The 15965-nt window shown below is 33.6% G+C and overlaps 1 protein-coding gene across 7 annotated transcripts in view; it reads right to left on the reverse strand.

Moving 5' to 3' along the window:
- The window catches only part of LOC145285823 (E3 ubiquitin-protein ligase UBR4-like), a 350597-nt gene that overhangs the window by 168542 nt on the left and 166090 nt on the right, over window positions 1-15965 (reverse strand). For all 7 annotated transcript variants that reach the window (XM_080134243.1, XM_080134245.1, XM_080134244.1 and 4 more), the window contains 7 exons: window positions 14417-14476; window positions 13617-13841; window positions 12667-12751; window positions 10626-10698; window positions 8111-8309; window positions 3276-3323; window positions 2158-2311 (listed from right to left, as the gene is read on the reverse strand). In XM_080134243.1, the coding sequence (XP_079990369.1) occupies window positions 2158-2311; window positions 3276-3323; window positions 8111-8309; window positions 10626-10698; window positions 12667-12751; window positions 13617-13841; window positions 14417-14476 (844 nt within the window). The remainder of the gene's footprint in view (window positions 1-2157; window positions 2312-3275; window positions 3324-8110; window positions 8310-10625; window positions 10699-12666; window positions 12752-13616; window positions 13842-14416; window positions 14477-15965) is intronic.

Below are 15965 nucleotides of genomic sequence, written 5' to 3' on the forward strand. Positions count from 1 at the left end.
GACAAATTCATACCATCCAAAAAATTTCAACAAAAACCTAACAGCCAGCCATGGTTCTCCCCTGAATGTGCTGCTGCCATCGCGCACAGAAATCACTTTTTCCATAGCTGCCAACGTAATAGATGTACTGAGACGAAAGCTGCTTTCAGGACTGCCAGCAACCACTGTAAAAGAGTAATAAAACATGCAAGAGAGCTATATGCTCAGTCCGTTAAATCCAAAGTAGCTGAGCAGCGGCTTGGTTCCTACCAGTTCTGGCAAATAGCAAACAGGATCTTGAACAGAAGCATGCGTTCTATCCTAACTATCATCAATGCACCTGAGGTCATCTTGTCAGCATCAGACAAGGCCAGACTATTTGCCAAGAACTTTGCAGCCAACTCTACCCTATGCGACAAAGGCCATCAACTCCCCGTATTTCCTCCTATAACACACAACACGCTATGCAACATACAAATATCTGTGCGTGAGGTCGCCAAGCTAATCAAGAACCTTGATTCCAGTAAAGCAACTGCCTCTGACGGCATTCCAGTTATAGTGCTGAAAAAGCTCCAACCAGAACTTGGCCCCATACTTACCAAACTGTTTAAGCGTTGCCTTAAGGAGAAGTGCTTTCCAACACCCTGGAAAACCTCATCAGTATGCCCTGTATTTAAAAATTCAGGTGAAAAGTCATCTCCCTTTCAGTACAGACCAATAAGTCTCCTGTGTGTCAGGAGTAAGTTGTTGGAATCCATATTAAATAAAGAAGTAGTCAACCACCTCAACAGAAACAACCTTCTTAGTGACACGCAATATGGTTTCCGCTCTGCAAGATCTACAGCAGATGTGCTAACAGTTATATCTCATAGGATTAGTGAATCTCTTGACAAAGGCTTCCTTTCCAGGGCAATTGCTCTTATATCGAAGGCCTTCGATAAGGTATGGCATAAGAGCCTACTTCACAAGATTTCCAGCTATGGTATTACTGGAAATGTTTTCTCAATCATTAAATCATTTCTCTCCGATAGGTTCATAAGAGTAGTGGTTGATGGGCAGAAATCAGAGGCCCACAGTATTAATGCTGGAGTCCCTCAGGGGTCCATCCTGGGCCCAACTCTCCTGATATATACATCAAAGATCTCCCAAAACACATACTTAAATCATTCGTTGACATCTATGCGGATGACACGATCATCTATGGCAATACATCAAAGGCTGTAAATGACAAAGTTCTCTAATTCTCTCTCTTCTGGGGAAGAGGTGGCTGGTCACTTTTAATGCATCCAAAACCAAGCTTCTATCTTTACATCATCAACGCTCTGATCTCCATCTGGCATCAATTGAAATGGATGGCTCTCGTCTTGGGGAGGCTCTATGTTTTGACAAGTTTCTGGGTTTGACCTTTACTCCTGATCTGAAATGGAACAAGTACATCAGGTCTCTTGCCAAGGATGCTGGGAAAATGGTGGGATCCTTCTACCGCTCCAGAAGATATCTCACTATTGATGCAATTCTCTATCTGTATAAAAGCCAAGTACGTCCAAGGATGGAGTACTGCTGCCACATCTGGGCAGGAGCTGCTAAAAACAGCCTATCTTGCCTTGACAGAGTACAAAATAGACTCCGTGGTTTAGTGTGGGTTGCCCTTTTCTCTTCCTTGCAGCCTCTCTCCCACAGAAGAGACGTTGCGAGCCTGTCTTTGTTTTATCATTATTCCCATGGCAAGTGGTCGTCTGAGTTCCAATCTCTCGTCCCCCCTCGCCAATCTTTCACGAGAAACACCCGTCTGGCTGAAACTACTGTCAATAATTTTCCCCACTCTTTATCTCTGCCTAAATCCAAACGTAGATTCCATGAGCAGAGCTTCTTTCTCAGAAGTGCACGACTGGAACTCTCTTCCGTTCGCCTGTTTCCCACTTGACTACAACTTGGATGTCTTCAAGTCCAACATAAACAAATTCCTGACAAACCGCCCCCTTAAGTAAGACACTATCAAATCTCCAATACTAATGATTACTACAATACTATCTAATTGATTACTGTACATGCAATAACCCTTATCTCTGAGTGGCCTCCGGGCCTTGATAAGTGGTGACCCCAATGTAAAAAAAAAAAAAAAAAAAGAAAAAAAAAAACAATATGGGAAATTTAAAAAATAAAAACAACCCAACTTACCAGATTTTGATACTTTTTTCTTAATCGGTCTGAGTGCTGCAATTGGACTTTGTGGTTGTAAATATGGAGATAACCAATATTTTGTGTTCTCTATATTTGCCATATAGATACGTAAACTGCCATCTTCACACAAAAGGATCATCGTTGTCCGTTGCTAAAAAGAAAAAAAACATTTAATGATAAATAATTTATAACAAATTTTATCATAAAGAGTCCACCACCACCCCAAAAAAATATGCTTCATTACATTTTTAAAAAAGTCTACTCCTTCAACAAACATCTACAGACAAAACATTAAATAGACATGTTACTATATAAAGACATCATAAGCTAAAAATACTGCATATTAAATATTTTTTAAGTTTTTTTTTTTTTTTTTTTTTAATTTATATCTGACATTCATTTTAAACTAGCAGTGAAAAGTTTCTTAGGAACAAATAATTCAAACTATAGTCAGACTTACAATTTTGTTCCTGCAAGTTGCATTAAAAAATAAAGCTAAAAATTGTGCATTCAGTTTTATCAAAGTCAGCATTATATATATATTAGTTTTTATTATTATCATTTTTAAATACCTGCCTTTTCCGAGACTACATTTTAGGATAAAAAAAAATATTACGAAAATGTTAACATCACAATGTATGTGATGAATAAATGTTAAAATAATGCTATAGTTATGCTAAATTGGTGAACTATTTTGAAGCCTTTAAGCTGCAGTCAATACAAAAAATAATTTTGGGTTATAATTCAAGTTCATCAAAAGTATTATGCTGGCTGTGAATATTAATCAAAGAAAAAATAGTTTCACTGCAATACTATTGTAGTAATACACAAAAAAAAAAAAAAAAAAAAAAAACAGCAAATATTTTGAAACTCATCAAACAGAATATTAACCATTTATTACAGAACTATTCTAATCAACAAAATTACTGAAAACAATTAGGAGTCTAAATAGACTATTATAAGTTTTTATCGATTCACAGCTACAGGGGTTTTAAGGTTGCAGGTCAGAAAGTATAAGATCCAATTCAGATTCTTAGCATTCCAAAAATTTTGACTAAGATGATATTTAAAAAAAAAAAAATAAGTGATTAAAATAAAATCTTCTAAAATCATACCAAATCTGAGTTAGACGCAGGATGTCTTATGGCCACCACATCTTGAATCTAAAAATAAATTCAAAAAATAAAATCAGCAAAACAAATCAAACAAATTTCATGAACATTAGTTTTAGAATGCAATATTGAATGGTTTGATGAGAAAAATTTGCATTTGAACAAAACAGATATTGTTGGAAACAATTTTTATGATTTAAATTATATGTATGATATAACCTACAACATAGCATTACCTACTTATATTTTCTCTACCGCTTTCCCTCGACCCAGGACTGTACCCTAATCAACTAAGTCTCTGACAGCATAGATACAGCACTCTCTCTTGATACTAATGCACAAGCACATGTATTTGGTGACTTTAATGCCCACCACAGTTATTGGCTTGTTTTTTTGACTTACACACATGCAACTGGTAACATAACCTACAGCTCCTCTATATCTCATTCCCTATCACAGACAATTAAGTTTCCAACCAGTTTCCCAGATCAGCAAAATCAACAAACCTCACTTGTAGATCAATTTCTGACTACAATTCCCAACGATTGTGTAATGAATGCTCATAGCCCACTCGGAAATGCTGATCATGCTGTGATAATAGTAGAAATCACAAACTCTCAACCCAAAACTGAAGAGCCATTGCTCAAAACGACAAGGTACTATAAGAAGGCTGACTGGGAAGCCATCAACAATCTCATCAGAGATGCCCCATGCGGAAATATTTTTTCCCTTCCTACAGAACAGTGAAGAAATGCGACCACTGAATGGTTCAAAGCAGCAACTGAAGCACATGTTCCCACACGAAAGTTGTATGGCAAACCCCACTCTCCCCAATGGTTTACTTCTACTTATGCAGCTGCCATTGCTCAAAGGCAGCATACATACTGCAGATTTATCCAACATAAATTTAGTACAAACAGACAAAAGTTTATAGAAGCTAGAAGTAATTGTAAGAAAGAAATAGCAACAGCTAAGAGAGGATACACTGAGACCATCAGAAAACACATTGAAGTGCAGAAATTAGGAACTCGTGATTTCTGGAAAATCTACAGCAGTGTAGTAAATAATGAGCAATCAACAATTCCCCACTATCCAACAATCATGAGGTTTTTTTGCACGGAAACTGCGGAGGCTAACATGTTTGCCAGTCGATTTGCCTCAAACTCCACACTGGATCCAGCAAACCACTCTCACCCAGATTTTCCTTTGAGGATAGACACCACACTACATGATCTGAAAATCATCCCTTCTCAAGTGCATGATATAAAAAACCTAGACACCTCAAAAGTATGTGGACATAATCTTATCCTGGCTGTACTATTAAAAAAATGCTCTGCTGAGGTTGCTGTAGTTCTCGCCAAACTTTTCAACAAATGTCTTAATGAATCTTGTTTTCCTGAATGCTGGAAAACTGCTTCTGTGGCACCAGTTTACAAGAATTCTGGCAAAAGAACTGAGCCATTAAATTATCGCCTCATTAGCCTCCTCCCTCTCTTCACCAAAATATTGGAGTCCATAATTAATCAAGCTCCAGTCCAACACTTTACAGTTGCTCAACTTCAGTCCAACCAAGAATATGGATTTAGACAAGTCCATTCTACTGCAGATATCCTAACTAATCTCTGAACGTATATACCATGCACTGGATAAGGCAGGGGAGGCTAGGGCAGTAGCACTAGATATATCTAAGGCCTTTGACAGGGTATGAAACGATGGTCTTCAAGAAACTCAGATCTTATGGTATCACAGGACGAATACTTAACATAATAAAACCAGGTTGTCCTCAATGATCGTACATCAAAACAATATATAAATGCGGGTGTATCTCAGGTATTGATATTTGGCGCTTTATCATTCCTGATATTCATAAATGATCTCCCTGATAAAATTGTCTCTGAGATGGGTATATTTGCTGATAACACCACGCTCTGTAACAGGCACAAGGAGAAAACGAAAGAATACATATCTAAAGCAATCGCGGAAACCCTAGAAGCAAACCTCTAGTCTGTAGTGGAATGGAGACAAAAACGGATGGTCACATTCAATGCTGCCATGGCTAAGCTTGTTTCTTTAATAATTACAAGAAACCTTCTCAACCACCAATAGCTATAGCTGAAAGTACTTTGTTCAAACTCTGGTTTAATGTTAACAGGGAACTCTAGTTGGAAAAGATACATTGAGGGCATTGTCACCGCTGCTGCGAGGAAGGTGGGATCTCTCTACCATGCTAGAAAATTACTTACCCCTAAAGTATCCTATACCTCTACAGGGCTACCATTCACCCATGTCTCAAGTATTGCAATCACATTTGGGCTGGTGCATCTGCTACTAGTCTCTCACTCCTGGACAGGTTTCAAAAGAGAGTTGCCAACCTAATTGGTCCCGAACTGTTAGCTAGGCTTCAAAATGTTGCATCCCTCTGCCTATTTTACAAGTATTTTAATAGCAGATGCTTTGACAAACTACAAGCCCTTGTACCCTCTCGACGTAAATACCCTCGACAAACCCGACAAGCAGCAAAATCCAACCCCTACACAGTAGATATTTCCAGATGTCAGAAAGCCTTCTACTGTAATAGTTTCTTTCCCAAAACTGCTAGATTTTGGGATTCCCTTCCGGATTTCTGTTTCCTCGACTGTACTGACATGCAAAAGTGCAAGTGTAATGTAAACAGTCATCTTGCTGCTAAACTCCCTACATAGTGTCCCTGTAGTTATGTCCCAGATAGTAGCCCCTTACATCAAAGTGGCAATGTGTCTTGTTTGGGGTAAAAATGAGATTAAAAAAAAAAAAAAAATCTCTTTAAGCATCAATCAAATCTCATTTCAATTTATAATTAAAAAAAAATAATGAATAAAAACTTGCATGTATATTACATTGGCTTTCAGGTCGAATTTTTAAATATTTTATTAGATAAATTCCAAATGTGACGAGCATCACCAGGTTAAAATATTTTATGGCATAAATATTACAAATTAAAAAAAAATATATTTTAAATAATTAAATAAATGAGCAGTATAATTTAAATATATTTTAAGGTTAGAAAAATTAAAAGAAAAGATACTTCTATGTAGTTTCATAAATACATATTTTAATGTAATCTTCAATCATTTAAGAAAAATCAGACATTTTTTTTAGAGATTGGCAGCTAACACCATCAATAATTTTTCTCCAACACTTCTGAATACTTGGCTGGTCTAAATAACACTAAAACTATTAAATTCAATAGCAATATAGGAATAGAATATAAAATATACATTTAAATATGTGACTAAGATGTGTTAGGAGGAGGGGGTATTAACAAAAAAACGGAAAACGAACCAGTGAATGTTGAGAATTCATGAACGAAGAAAAAAGGAGAAAAAAAGGACAAATGAAATAGGATTGTACATTAAGATTCCATTGTCACTACTGATTTAGTACTAGACTGGGATAGCAATTAGAAGAGCTGGATAAATGTACAAGATTATAGGTTATTATCACCGAACTAAAATATCATCTGATTTTCACTTGTCGAGTGACCAAACTTTTTAAAAGTCATGAAAATAGAAATAAAATCTGGTTTTAGGTCATGTCATCCGACTAGACACTTTGGGAAGGAGAAATGGTCATTATTTCTTAAGATCTGTGATGAAAAAAAAATTATTTTTCTTGTACGTTTTGGTTTCATTGGTCAGCTGCACACTTACATGTTATGCATTATGAAAACTTGTTACTTAATCAACCAACAGCAAAGAAAGTACTTAAAAAAAAAAAAAAAAGTCATAAAACAAAATTAACACAATACACAAAAGATAATAGTTTCAGGACTTTTTTTTTCAGACATAAACGAAGTTGTTTTTATGCATTTTATAGTATTTTCACATTATCTAATACCAAAACACAATTCATTGAACACAAGCTACTTTTATACCCAGACTGGAAATGTTTATCATCAACATTTCCAACAGAATTATTAGTAACTGCAAAAATTCCAACTGTACATGAATTCTGCTTATCCACAATTATGCAACACCCAAACTTATGTGTTGTGTTAAGCAATAAACCGTTCTAAAAGAAATAGTTTTGTTCAATTTATTTAATCTTCCTCTCCCAAATAAATTAGCAAAACTAAAAATGTAGGCAGAAATAAACAAAACAGAAATGAGGAGAGGAGGATTAGTGGCCAGTCTCTTGGTTAATCTGTCACACTTTTGTCTATTATGCTAAAGTGTGAATATAATAGATTATGTTGGTTTGTCATGCTTAGGTTTGCATTCAATGCTAAACATTGAATGGAAACATCTTAAGAATATGCGTACTTGTTTTTATTAAAACAAACAAAACTCGTTAAAAATTCCTTTCAATAAGGCATACTTAAAAATAACCCAGTTTCTCCGCCACATTATTTTGTGTGTCCCGATATACTGGCATGTTAGGCACAAGGTTAGTCTTTAATGTGGAGAAAATTCAGCTCTCCAAAAAGAGGCACTCTGGAATAGGAGAAAAATAAAAATTGCCTCAGTCTAAAGTTATCCTTCACTAACCAAGGACAGACAAGATGAAGTGTAGTATCAGAACAGATACTACACTTTGTTTGAAATCAAAAGGCCAAGTAGGTCATATGCTCAGTATGTTGTTTTCTAATACAATTTTTTTTTTTTTTAATTGTTATTTGTCTCATTCAAAGTCAAGATAGATTTTCCCAGTAAGTCAGTGTATCACAAATGTCTGAATATCGTAGCTGAGAGATTGGGCTATTTTTAAGGATGCCATCTTAAGCAGGTTTTTGGTGTATCAGTTGATATTGATGTAAAAACGTGCATAGCAAAATGATTGAAAATGGAAAAGAGGATTACCTTAGCCTTGGCAGGTTGTACTTTGATCTCCTGAAGGAGAATACAATTTGGCTTAATCATTAGAATGACAGGGTTGTTAGCACTTTGAGTCATACAATAAACAAGGCCAGGATGTCCAGGCACTTCAGACCATTGAACCAAAGGTTGATTGTTGTTGCTGCTGCTGCTTCCTTTACTACTTCCATTTGAGCTACTGTTGCTGAAAAACAGATTTTTCATTATAATACATTTACAACAAAAAAATAGCTATAAAATATTAATTCAAATATTGAGTCAGGACATTTTGTTTTATTCAAATGGATATTATATTATGAGAAAGACAATGCAATTCATAGCAATTTAAGACATTCTAGATTTATCCATTTAGTAATAAATAAGAGTTCCACAATTGTGTGAAACTTTAATTTTCAGAAATATTCTGCCAGAGAAATCTTGTCCACACTGAACAAGGACGAGAGTAAAAAAATAATTTCAGAAAATCAATACCACTCCATTAAGTACCTCAATACTGATACAATCTCCTATTTGTATAAGAGCCAGATTCGCCCAAAAATGGAGTTCTGTTGCCACATCTGGGTAAGAGCTGCTTGATGCATCCTATCCTGCCTTGATAAAGTTAAAACCAACTTCGAAACCTAGTAAGTGATGTCCTTTTCTCTTCCCTGCAACCTCTTTCACACAGAAGGCACGTCATGAGTCTGTCTCTACTCTATTGCTATTTTCATGGCAAGTGTTCAACTGAACTGCAATCTATGGTTCCCCTTTGCCAAACTTTCACAAAAATTACTCGACTAGCTACAACCACTATATATGATTTCCCCCACTATCTATCTGTGCCTAAATCCTAACGCAGATTCCATGAACAAACCTTCTTTCCCAGAACTGCCCACTTTTAGAAAACTGTTCCATTGACCTGCTTCCCAGTTGAATACAACATGATAGCATTCAAATCAGATGTAAACAAGTTCTTATTGAGCCATTCCTCATAAATAATCAAATTCTACCCAGTTTACACCATTAATGATTAATACACTACTACCTTACATTCATTAATCCTTATCCTCAAGTGGCCTTTGGGCATTCATAAGTGGTGACTCCCAAGTAAAAAAGAAAACAAATGAATTCAAATCAAGATGTTAATATGATTTTCACTGCTATTGGACCCTTTAATAATAGAGTTAGGATCCCAAAATAATTCAAAGTAATTTTGTTTTTGTTTTTTTTACTATGACGGGTAAAATTCTATGCAAATAGAAATTACGCTAGTGAATTTTCGAGATTAGAAAAAGTATATTTGCATTATTTGAACTACTGGTATCATCTTGGATATTATTCTCGCAACATTCTGCAATGCAATGGATGAAATGCTAAGTTAATCAATTCTGAAGATTGATGGTCCAATCCTAAGTACAGGTGATACTAGGAATTTAAGAATTATTTAATATGATTGAAAGAACTGTTCAAGCAGAATGTTTTCTGACTCCCTTGAATATTAGAAAAAAAAAACCCAGATTTGTTGACATCTGGAAACAGCTCAGTGGTACAGCATTCGACTATAGATCGAATGATCCTGTGTCCAAGCCAGGGTGTACCTCACCATTTTATTTTAATTTTTTCTTATTAATGAATTCAATTCACGATAAAAGAAGAGGTAGCATTTAAAATCACTGCAAATCATTTCTTTGCATATTTTAAAACTAAACATTAAGCAGAAGTGAGTTTCTATGGCATTCAACATGATATTGTAAATAAACACAGGTGGAATTTGATGAACTATATCATTATTATAATTATTTTATTAGTTTTTTTTTTTTTTTTTTTTTTTTTTTTTTGCAAATTAGTCCACCGGGCAAATTATTCCTCGTAATATATAATAATCAATCGAGGATTGATTCTATAATACATTAGCAATCTGCATAAATTAAAATATGATGTTTAGGCATATTGTACCACTAATCAATGCCGGGTGTCCAGCTAGCGAAAGTATAAAAATAAAATTATTGTAATCAAAATAACAAAATTTTAAACATAACGTATCCAATACATAATATTCCCAAAATAATTGGTTTTGATTATCTCCCACCATTGCAGATGACTATTGAAGTTTAAAAAAAAAAAAAAATAATTTCAATAATTCTTATTTAAAATATTTAAACATGTTTTTAATAATTCTTTAAAAAAAAAAAAAAAAAAAAATTACAATAATTCTTAATTAAAATAAGACCAAAAATAAGACCCAAAAATTTTTTAACGATTATTAAATATAGAAAGAATGTAATAAAAAAAGAGTACATGCACAGGAGAGACGTAGGCATGAGAAAAAAAAAAACATGAAGCAACTGATTTGCCTTGTCACCGCTTTTGGTAGGCAACACACCAGTAGTTAGGAACTACATTAGCTGATTATTACCAAAGAAAACAATGTAAACATTTTTAATAAAAACTGAATCAAAACAATTGATAAAAAAAAAACGTTTTCACAAAGAAAAAGCTTTGGTATTGCTTGGATACTCACGTCTTTAACACAACAGGGAACACATTTATCACTTGCGACAAATCTTTAGCCACAGACGCAATGAAACTCTTGCCTAAAATTGAAGAAAATATCATTTATACATTTTTTATTAAAATACAAAAGTCTATTGAAATGACAACTTGCAAATAAATGAGGCAATTACATTGAAAAACATTTACATAAAAAAATAAACGTCAAAACTAATGAAAGCATTAACTTTTCTGATTAATCTATTTAAATCGAAGTTAAAATAATTTTAAATATAGCAAAAAAAATTACTAAATATTACTAAAAATCTGCGAATCCTTTTGTACAGGGTTTCTCAAACTTTAGGACACCATGGAGCCCCAGAGCAGAGCAAAGGCTTTTCACGGAGAACTAACAAGATAATTTCTAAAATAAATATGAAAAACATTCATTTCAAATGTTAACATGAACCAATGATTTTTGGGTTCCTTGGCTTCAACCATAGAAGCATCGACAAATTTGCTTCTTTGGAATGTTGGAGAAACAAGTCCTGAAACTCTTTACACCTGTAGTTATGTATCATATCTTTTTTACACCTGTAGTTATGTATCATATCTTTTTTACACCTGTAGTTATGTATCATATCTTTTTTACACCTGTAGTTATGTATCATATCTTTTTTACACCTGTAGTTATGTATCATATCTTTTTTTACACCTGTAGTTATGTATCATATCTTTTTTTACACCTGTAGTTATGTATCATATCTTTTTTACACCTGTAGTTATGTATCATATCTTTTTTACACCTGTAGTTATGTATCATATCTTTTTTACACCTGTAGTTATGTATCATATCTTTTTTACACCTGTAGTTATGTATCATATCTTTTTTACACCTGTAGTTATGTATCATATCTTTTTTTACACCTGTAGTTATGTATCATATCTTTTTTTACACCTGTAGTTATGTATCATATCTTTTTTACACCTGTAGTTATGTATCATATCTTTTTTACACCTGTAGTTATGTATCATATCTTTTTTACACCTGTAGTTATGTATCATATCTTTTTTACACCTGTAGTTATGTATCATATCTTTTTTACACCTGTAGTTATGTATCATATCTTTTTTACACCTGTAGTTATGTATCATATCTTTTTTTACACCTGTAGTTATGTATCATATCTTTTTTACACCTGTAGTTATGTATCATATCTTTTTTTACACCTGTAGTTATGTATCATATCTTTTTTACACCTGTAGTTATGTATCATATCTTTTTTACACCTGTAGTTATGTATCATATCTTTTTTACACCTGTAGTTATGTATCATATCTTTTTTTACACCTGTAGTTATGTATCATATCTTTTTTTACACCTGTAGTTATGTATCATATCTTTTTTACACCTGTAGTTATGTATCATATCTTTTTTACACCTGTAGTTATGTATCATATCTTTTTTACACCTGTAGTTATGTATCATATCTTTTTTACACCTGTAGTTATGTATCATATCTTTTTTACACCTGTAGTTATGTATCATATCTTTTTTTACACCTGTAGTTATGTATCATATCTTTTTCCAGTAAAAAAGATCAATAATTAAATGTCTGCAGTCGTTCAATTTTTTCAAATAAAGCATTTGGTCCTCTTTAAAAAAGGGCTCCTGGAGCTCTGTGAAGCCCACTTTGGGAAACCCTGCTTTAGCATACTGGATGATGTCACAAGAAGCAAATGATGTAATTAATTAAAAGCTAAAGCAGACAGAGAGAAAGAGAGAGAGAGAGAGAGAGAGAGAGAGGCAATAGATGGTGGAAAGCAGATATAATAGAGGATGGAAAGAGAGAAGAGGGAGAGAATAGGTTTTATTATATCACAGGAGAGTTTCATAAATATTTAGCATATAGACAATAAATACTGACCCAACAGGTCATGGATGATCTAGTATACCTATAAGATCCTTTGATAACTCTTCAAAAGTTTTAAATATGTAGAAATTTTCCATTGAATTTAATTTGATACCAATGGATATATGAAGGAAAAAAAATAAATACAGAAAAACTTACCATGAGCATAGCTGAAAAAGAGGAGCTGCAGGGCATGTGAATAGTAGACGGACACTCCACCACCGGCAATCTGACCATTGGTATCCTAGATTAAAGTACAAATTAACAATAATCAAATTTAATTTTTTTTTTTTTTTTTTTTTTTGCAGGAGGGGATGGGGGCATCAATCATTTGTGAGCTGTTTAATGTTGTTGCATTTTACATAATCTGTGACAGTATTCATTTATCAGCCAATCATTTACCTTTTTTTTAGCAGGAGGTGATGGGGGCATCAATCATTTGTGGGTCACTTAATGCTGATGCATTTTAGATCATTTATCAGCCAATCATTTTATTATTTTGCCAGTTATTTACTGGCTATACTAAGTATGGAAACAAGAGGAAGAGTTATTCAACATGAATATTTGTTTTAATAGGAACCACACAATGTACTTGAACAACTATTATCTTAGTTATCATTTTCAAAACATTTTAACCAATGGGAACCTCTTATCTTCTTCATGTGCATCTTTTCAAACTTGAGGATCTTTGTTAAATTCTACAACTTACACAGAATTTCAAGCTGAACTTTTAAATCTACAGGAACAGATTATTCTTATTCTGCCAGCCATGATGGATAAAAGTGTAAATTTTTATGTTATTCATAGTTATTTATTGATTGTCATTTAGAAAAGATTGTCAATCAATACCTTTATCCATTGCACTACAAATCCATAACTAAAATAAGAATAGTAGTTCAAATAATTTAAATACAAATTATCTCAAATTCCAAACATGTTTATATGATTTGGATTATTCTGACTACATGTTGGATGTTATTTTCACAATAGTCCAAATAATACAAATTATAAATCCTCATCTAAAAACTTACAAAACTTTTTACATTTATATTAAAATATTGTAAATGACATTAAAAACTATCTTTATTATTTTTTTTTTTAATTCATACCTTTATATCATTGTGCTTCACTTCCAAAATGTTTGTGATATAGAATGGGCCGTGGCGAGCATTGCTAGCATCCTCCATGATTTGCGTGTAAATATGACCAGAGGAAGACATGAGAACCATTGTACAGCCATCTTCACTGAAAACAAACGTGGCATCTCGAATCTTACCACTTGGCAGCAGAAAGTAATACTGGGGGCTGATAGCATCGGATGACAAATCGTAGATCTAAATGAAGGAAAAAAAGGGATCCATTTTCATTCACACTAATACATTCAAGGTTCACATGTCGACAAAGTGTGATGATGTATAGAAATGAAGATTGGCGAGTGCAGGTTGAAGACATGCGTTGCATGAAGAATAATATGAGAATCATACTATGGATGTGTAATGCTGGTCTTTAAGACAAGCTTAGATCTGATGACCTTAGAGAAAGATTAAATCTGGACAGTATCAGAAGATGGGTGCTAAACAGGAGATTTCAATAGTTTGGTTATGTTGAAAGAATGGACAAGTCATTTTGGGTGTAGAAACACTGAGGTAGCAGAATCAGTTGGAAATCCAAAGAAAACATGGGAGAAAAGAAAAACAGAATTGAAAGAAAAAAAATAAAGACCAGAGATAAGTTAGTTTGAAAGTTAATTTCTAAAAGGCATCCGACACATGCCAACCTGTAAAATGGATGTCGACCAAATATGATCAGCTAATATCTTACATCATGCAATCTAAAAATTTCATTTCCTTTTTAGGATACTATGCAATGAAGTTTAAGAGGTTATTTTTGATTGAAAATAAATGCTTACCTTTACAAAATCAGCTGTCACGATAGCCAAATCAGTTTGGGAACCAGGTAACCAAACTGCCTAGAGAAAAAGAAAGAGAAGAACATTAACTATGTCAAACTCTTGGTTTATGTCACACTTAAGTTCAAAATAATATTTTTATCACGTTCAGCAAACTGAATAGATATGTTCTATTTGAAGTTTTTAGAGGGTGTATTTAGATATTCAGGAACACTTGCATTGTCTTCCGGAGTAACTTTTAGATAAGAATGTATTTTTAGATTTTATCTAGATTCTCTAACCATTTTTTTCTAGAGGACGTGCACAAAAATACACAGATATTGATTTATATATATAAACATTAAAAAAAATTAGCTTTTTATAGCTGTCAATGAAGTGGAAATCTCCAAGGTAGATTTTGCAGTGGGTACACCCTATCCCCCCTCATGGTCAGATTCATTGAACTCTCTAGTTTGTCTCCATTGTTACATTCACTGTCCTCCAACCATCCTGAATCGTTGCTTTGCAAACTGAAACAGCGCCAAGTGTTCGCTCATTTGCAAAATGTATGTAGCTTTTTATTACACTTTAGGATATAAGTTTTGGAGAATTAGCTCAAAAAAATTAGAGTGTGCTACTTAGTGTCTCGTTGCATGGTACTACGACGTAGGCTGTAAACATTTCAGATTTGCAATGACTTTGGCGTCATGACCATACCATGATCAGGTGGATGTGCGGCTGTAAAGTGAAGGAAAAAAAATTCCTTCAAGTATGCTTTCCCAGAAAACTGGTATTGATGGGATTATAGATGCTTTACATGCTCAGCATCTCATGTGGTTTAGACATGTACAGCATCAACTCCATCACATCAAAGCACATTAAATATCAAAGCAAGAAGATGACTAGATATTATGTCTATTGTCATCTACTTCCTAATGACTCTTAACGGATACGTTAAAAGATCAGTTAAAAACATCTAACATGCTTATGTGATCACAGTTTTTTCTCCATTGTTAATACATTCCCATGCATATCACTCAAGATGATGTATGATCCTGTATGATCAACTGCTTTCCAATCTCTCCTCGCACCCAGATCGAGTTGCATATTATCTCAGAAACTTTCTTAGCCAGGGTTCGTATAGATTTTCAGTGTCCATTTTCAAGGATTTTTCAAAGTTTTTCAAGGCTTTCTCCAGACAAAATTCAAATTTTCAAAACAAAATTTGGGGTCTGCGCAAGGAAAGTATTTTCTTTGTAAGAGAAGGGGTTAATTTTATTTATGGCGGCCATCACTACTCCTCACCACTTTTATGCCCCTACCCCTCCAAAAAATTAAATTATAAATGAGAACAAAAATAGATGAAGATTTCAATCTTTATCACAAAACTACCTGAGGTAGTTTTGTGATAAATGGATGTAACTCTTGTATCCACAATACGATGCAGTTTCAGAACAATGTATTTCGATTTTATTTTCAGTATTTAAAAACATTTTAACTGTATTTTTTATTAATACTTAAAAAATAATTTAATAGTATTTATTTCAATTTTATTTTTAATATTACAACA

This window comes from Euprymna scolopes, chromosome 10 (assembly GCF_053919585.1).
Source record: "Euprymna scolopes isolate OS-2025 chromosome 10, ASM5391958v1, whole genome shotgun sequence".
Lineage (NCBI taxonomy): Eukaryota > Metazoa > Mollusca > Cephalopoda > Sepiida > Sepiolidae > Euprymna > Euprymna scolopes.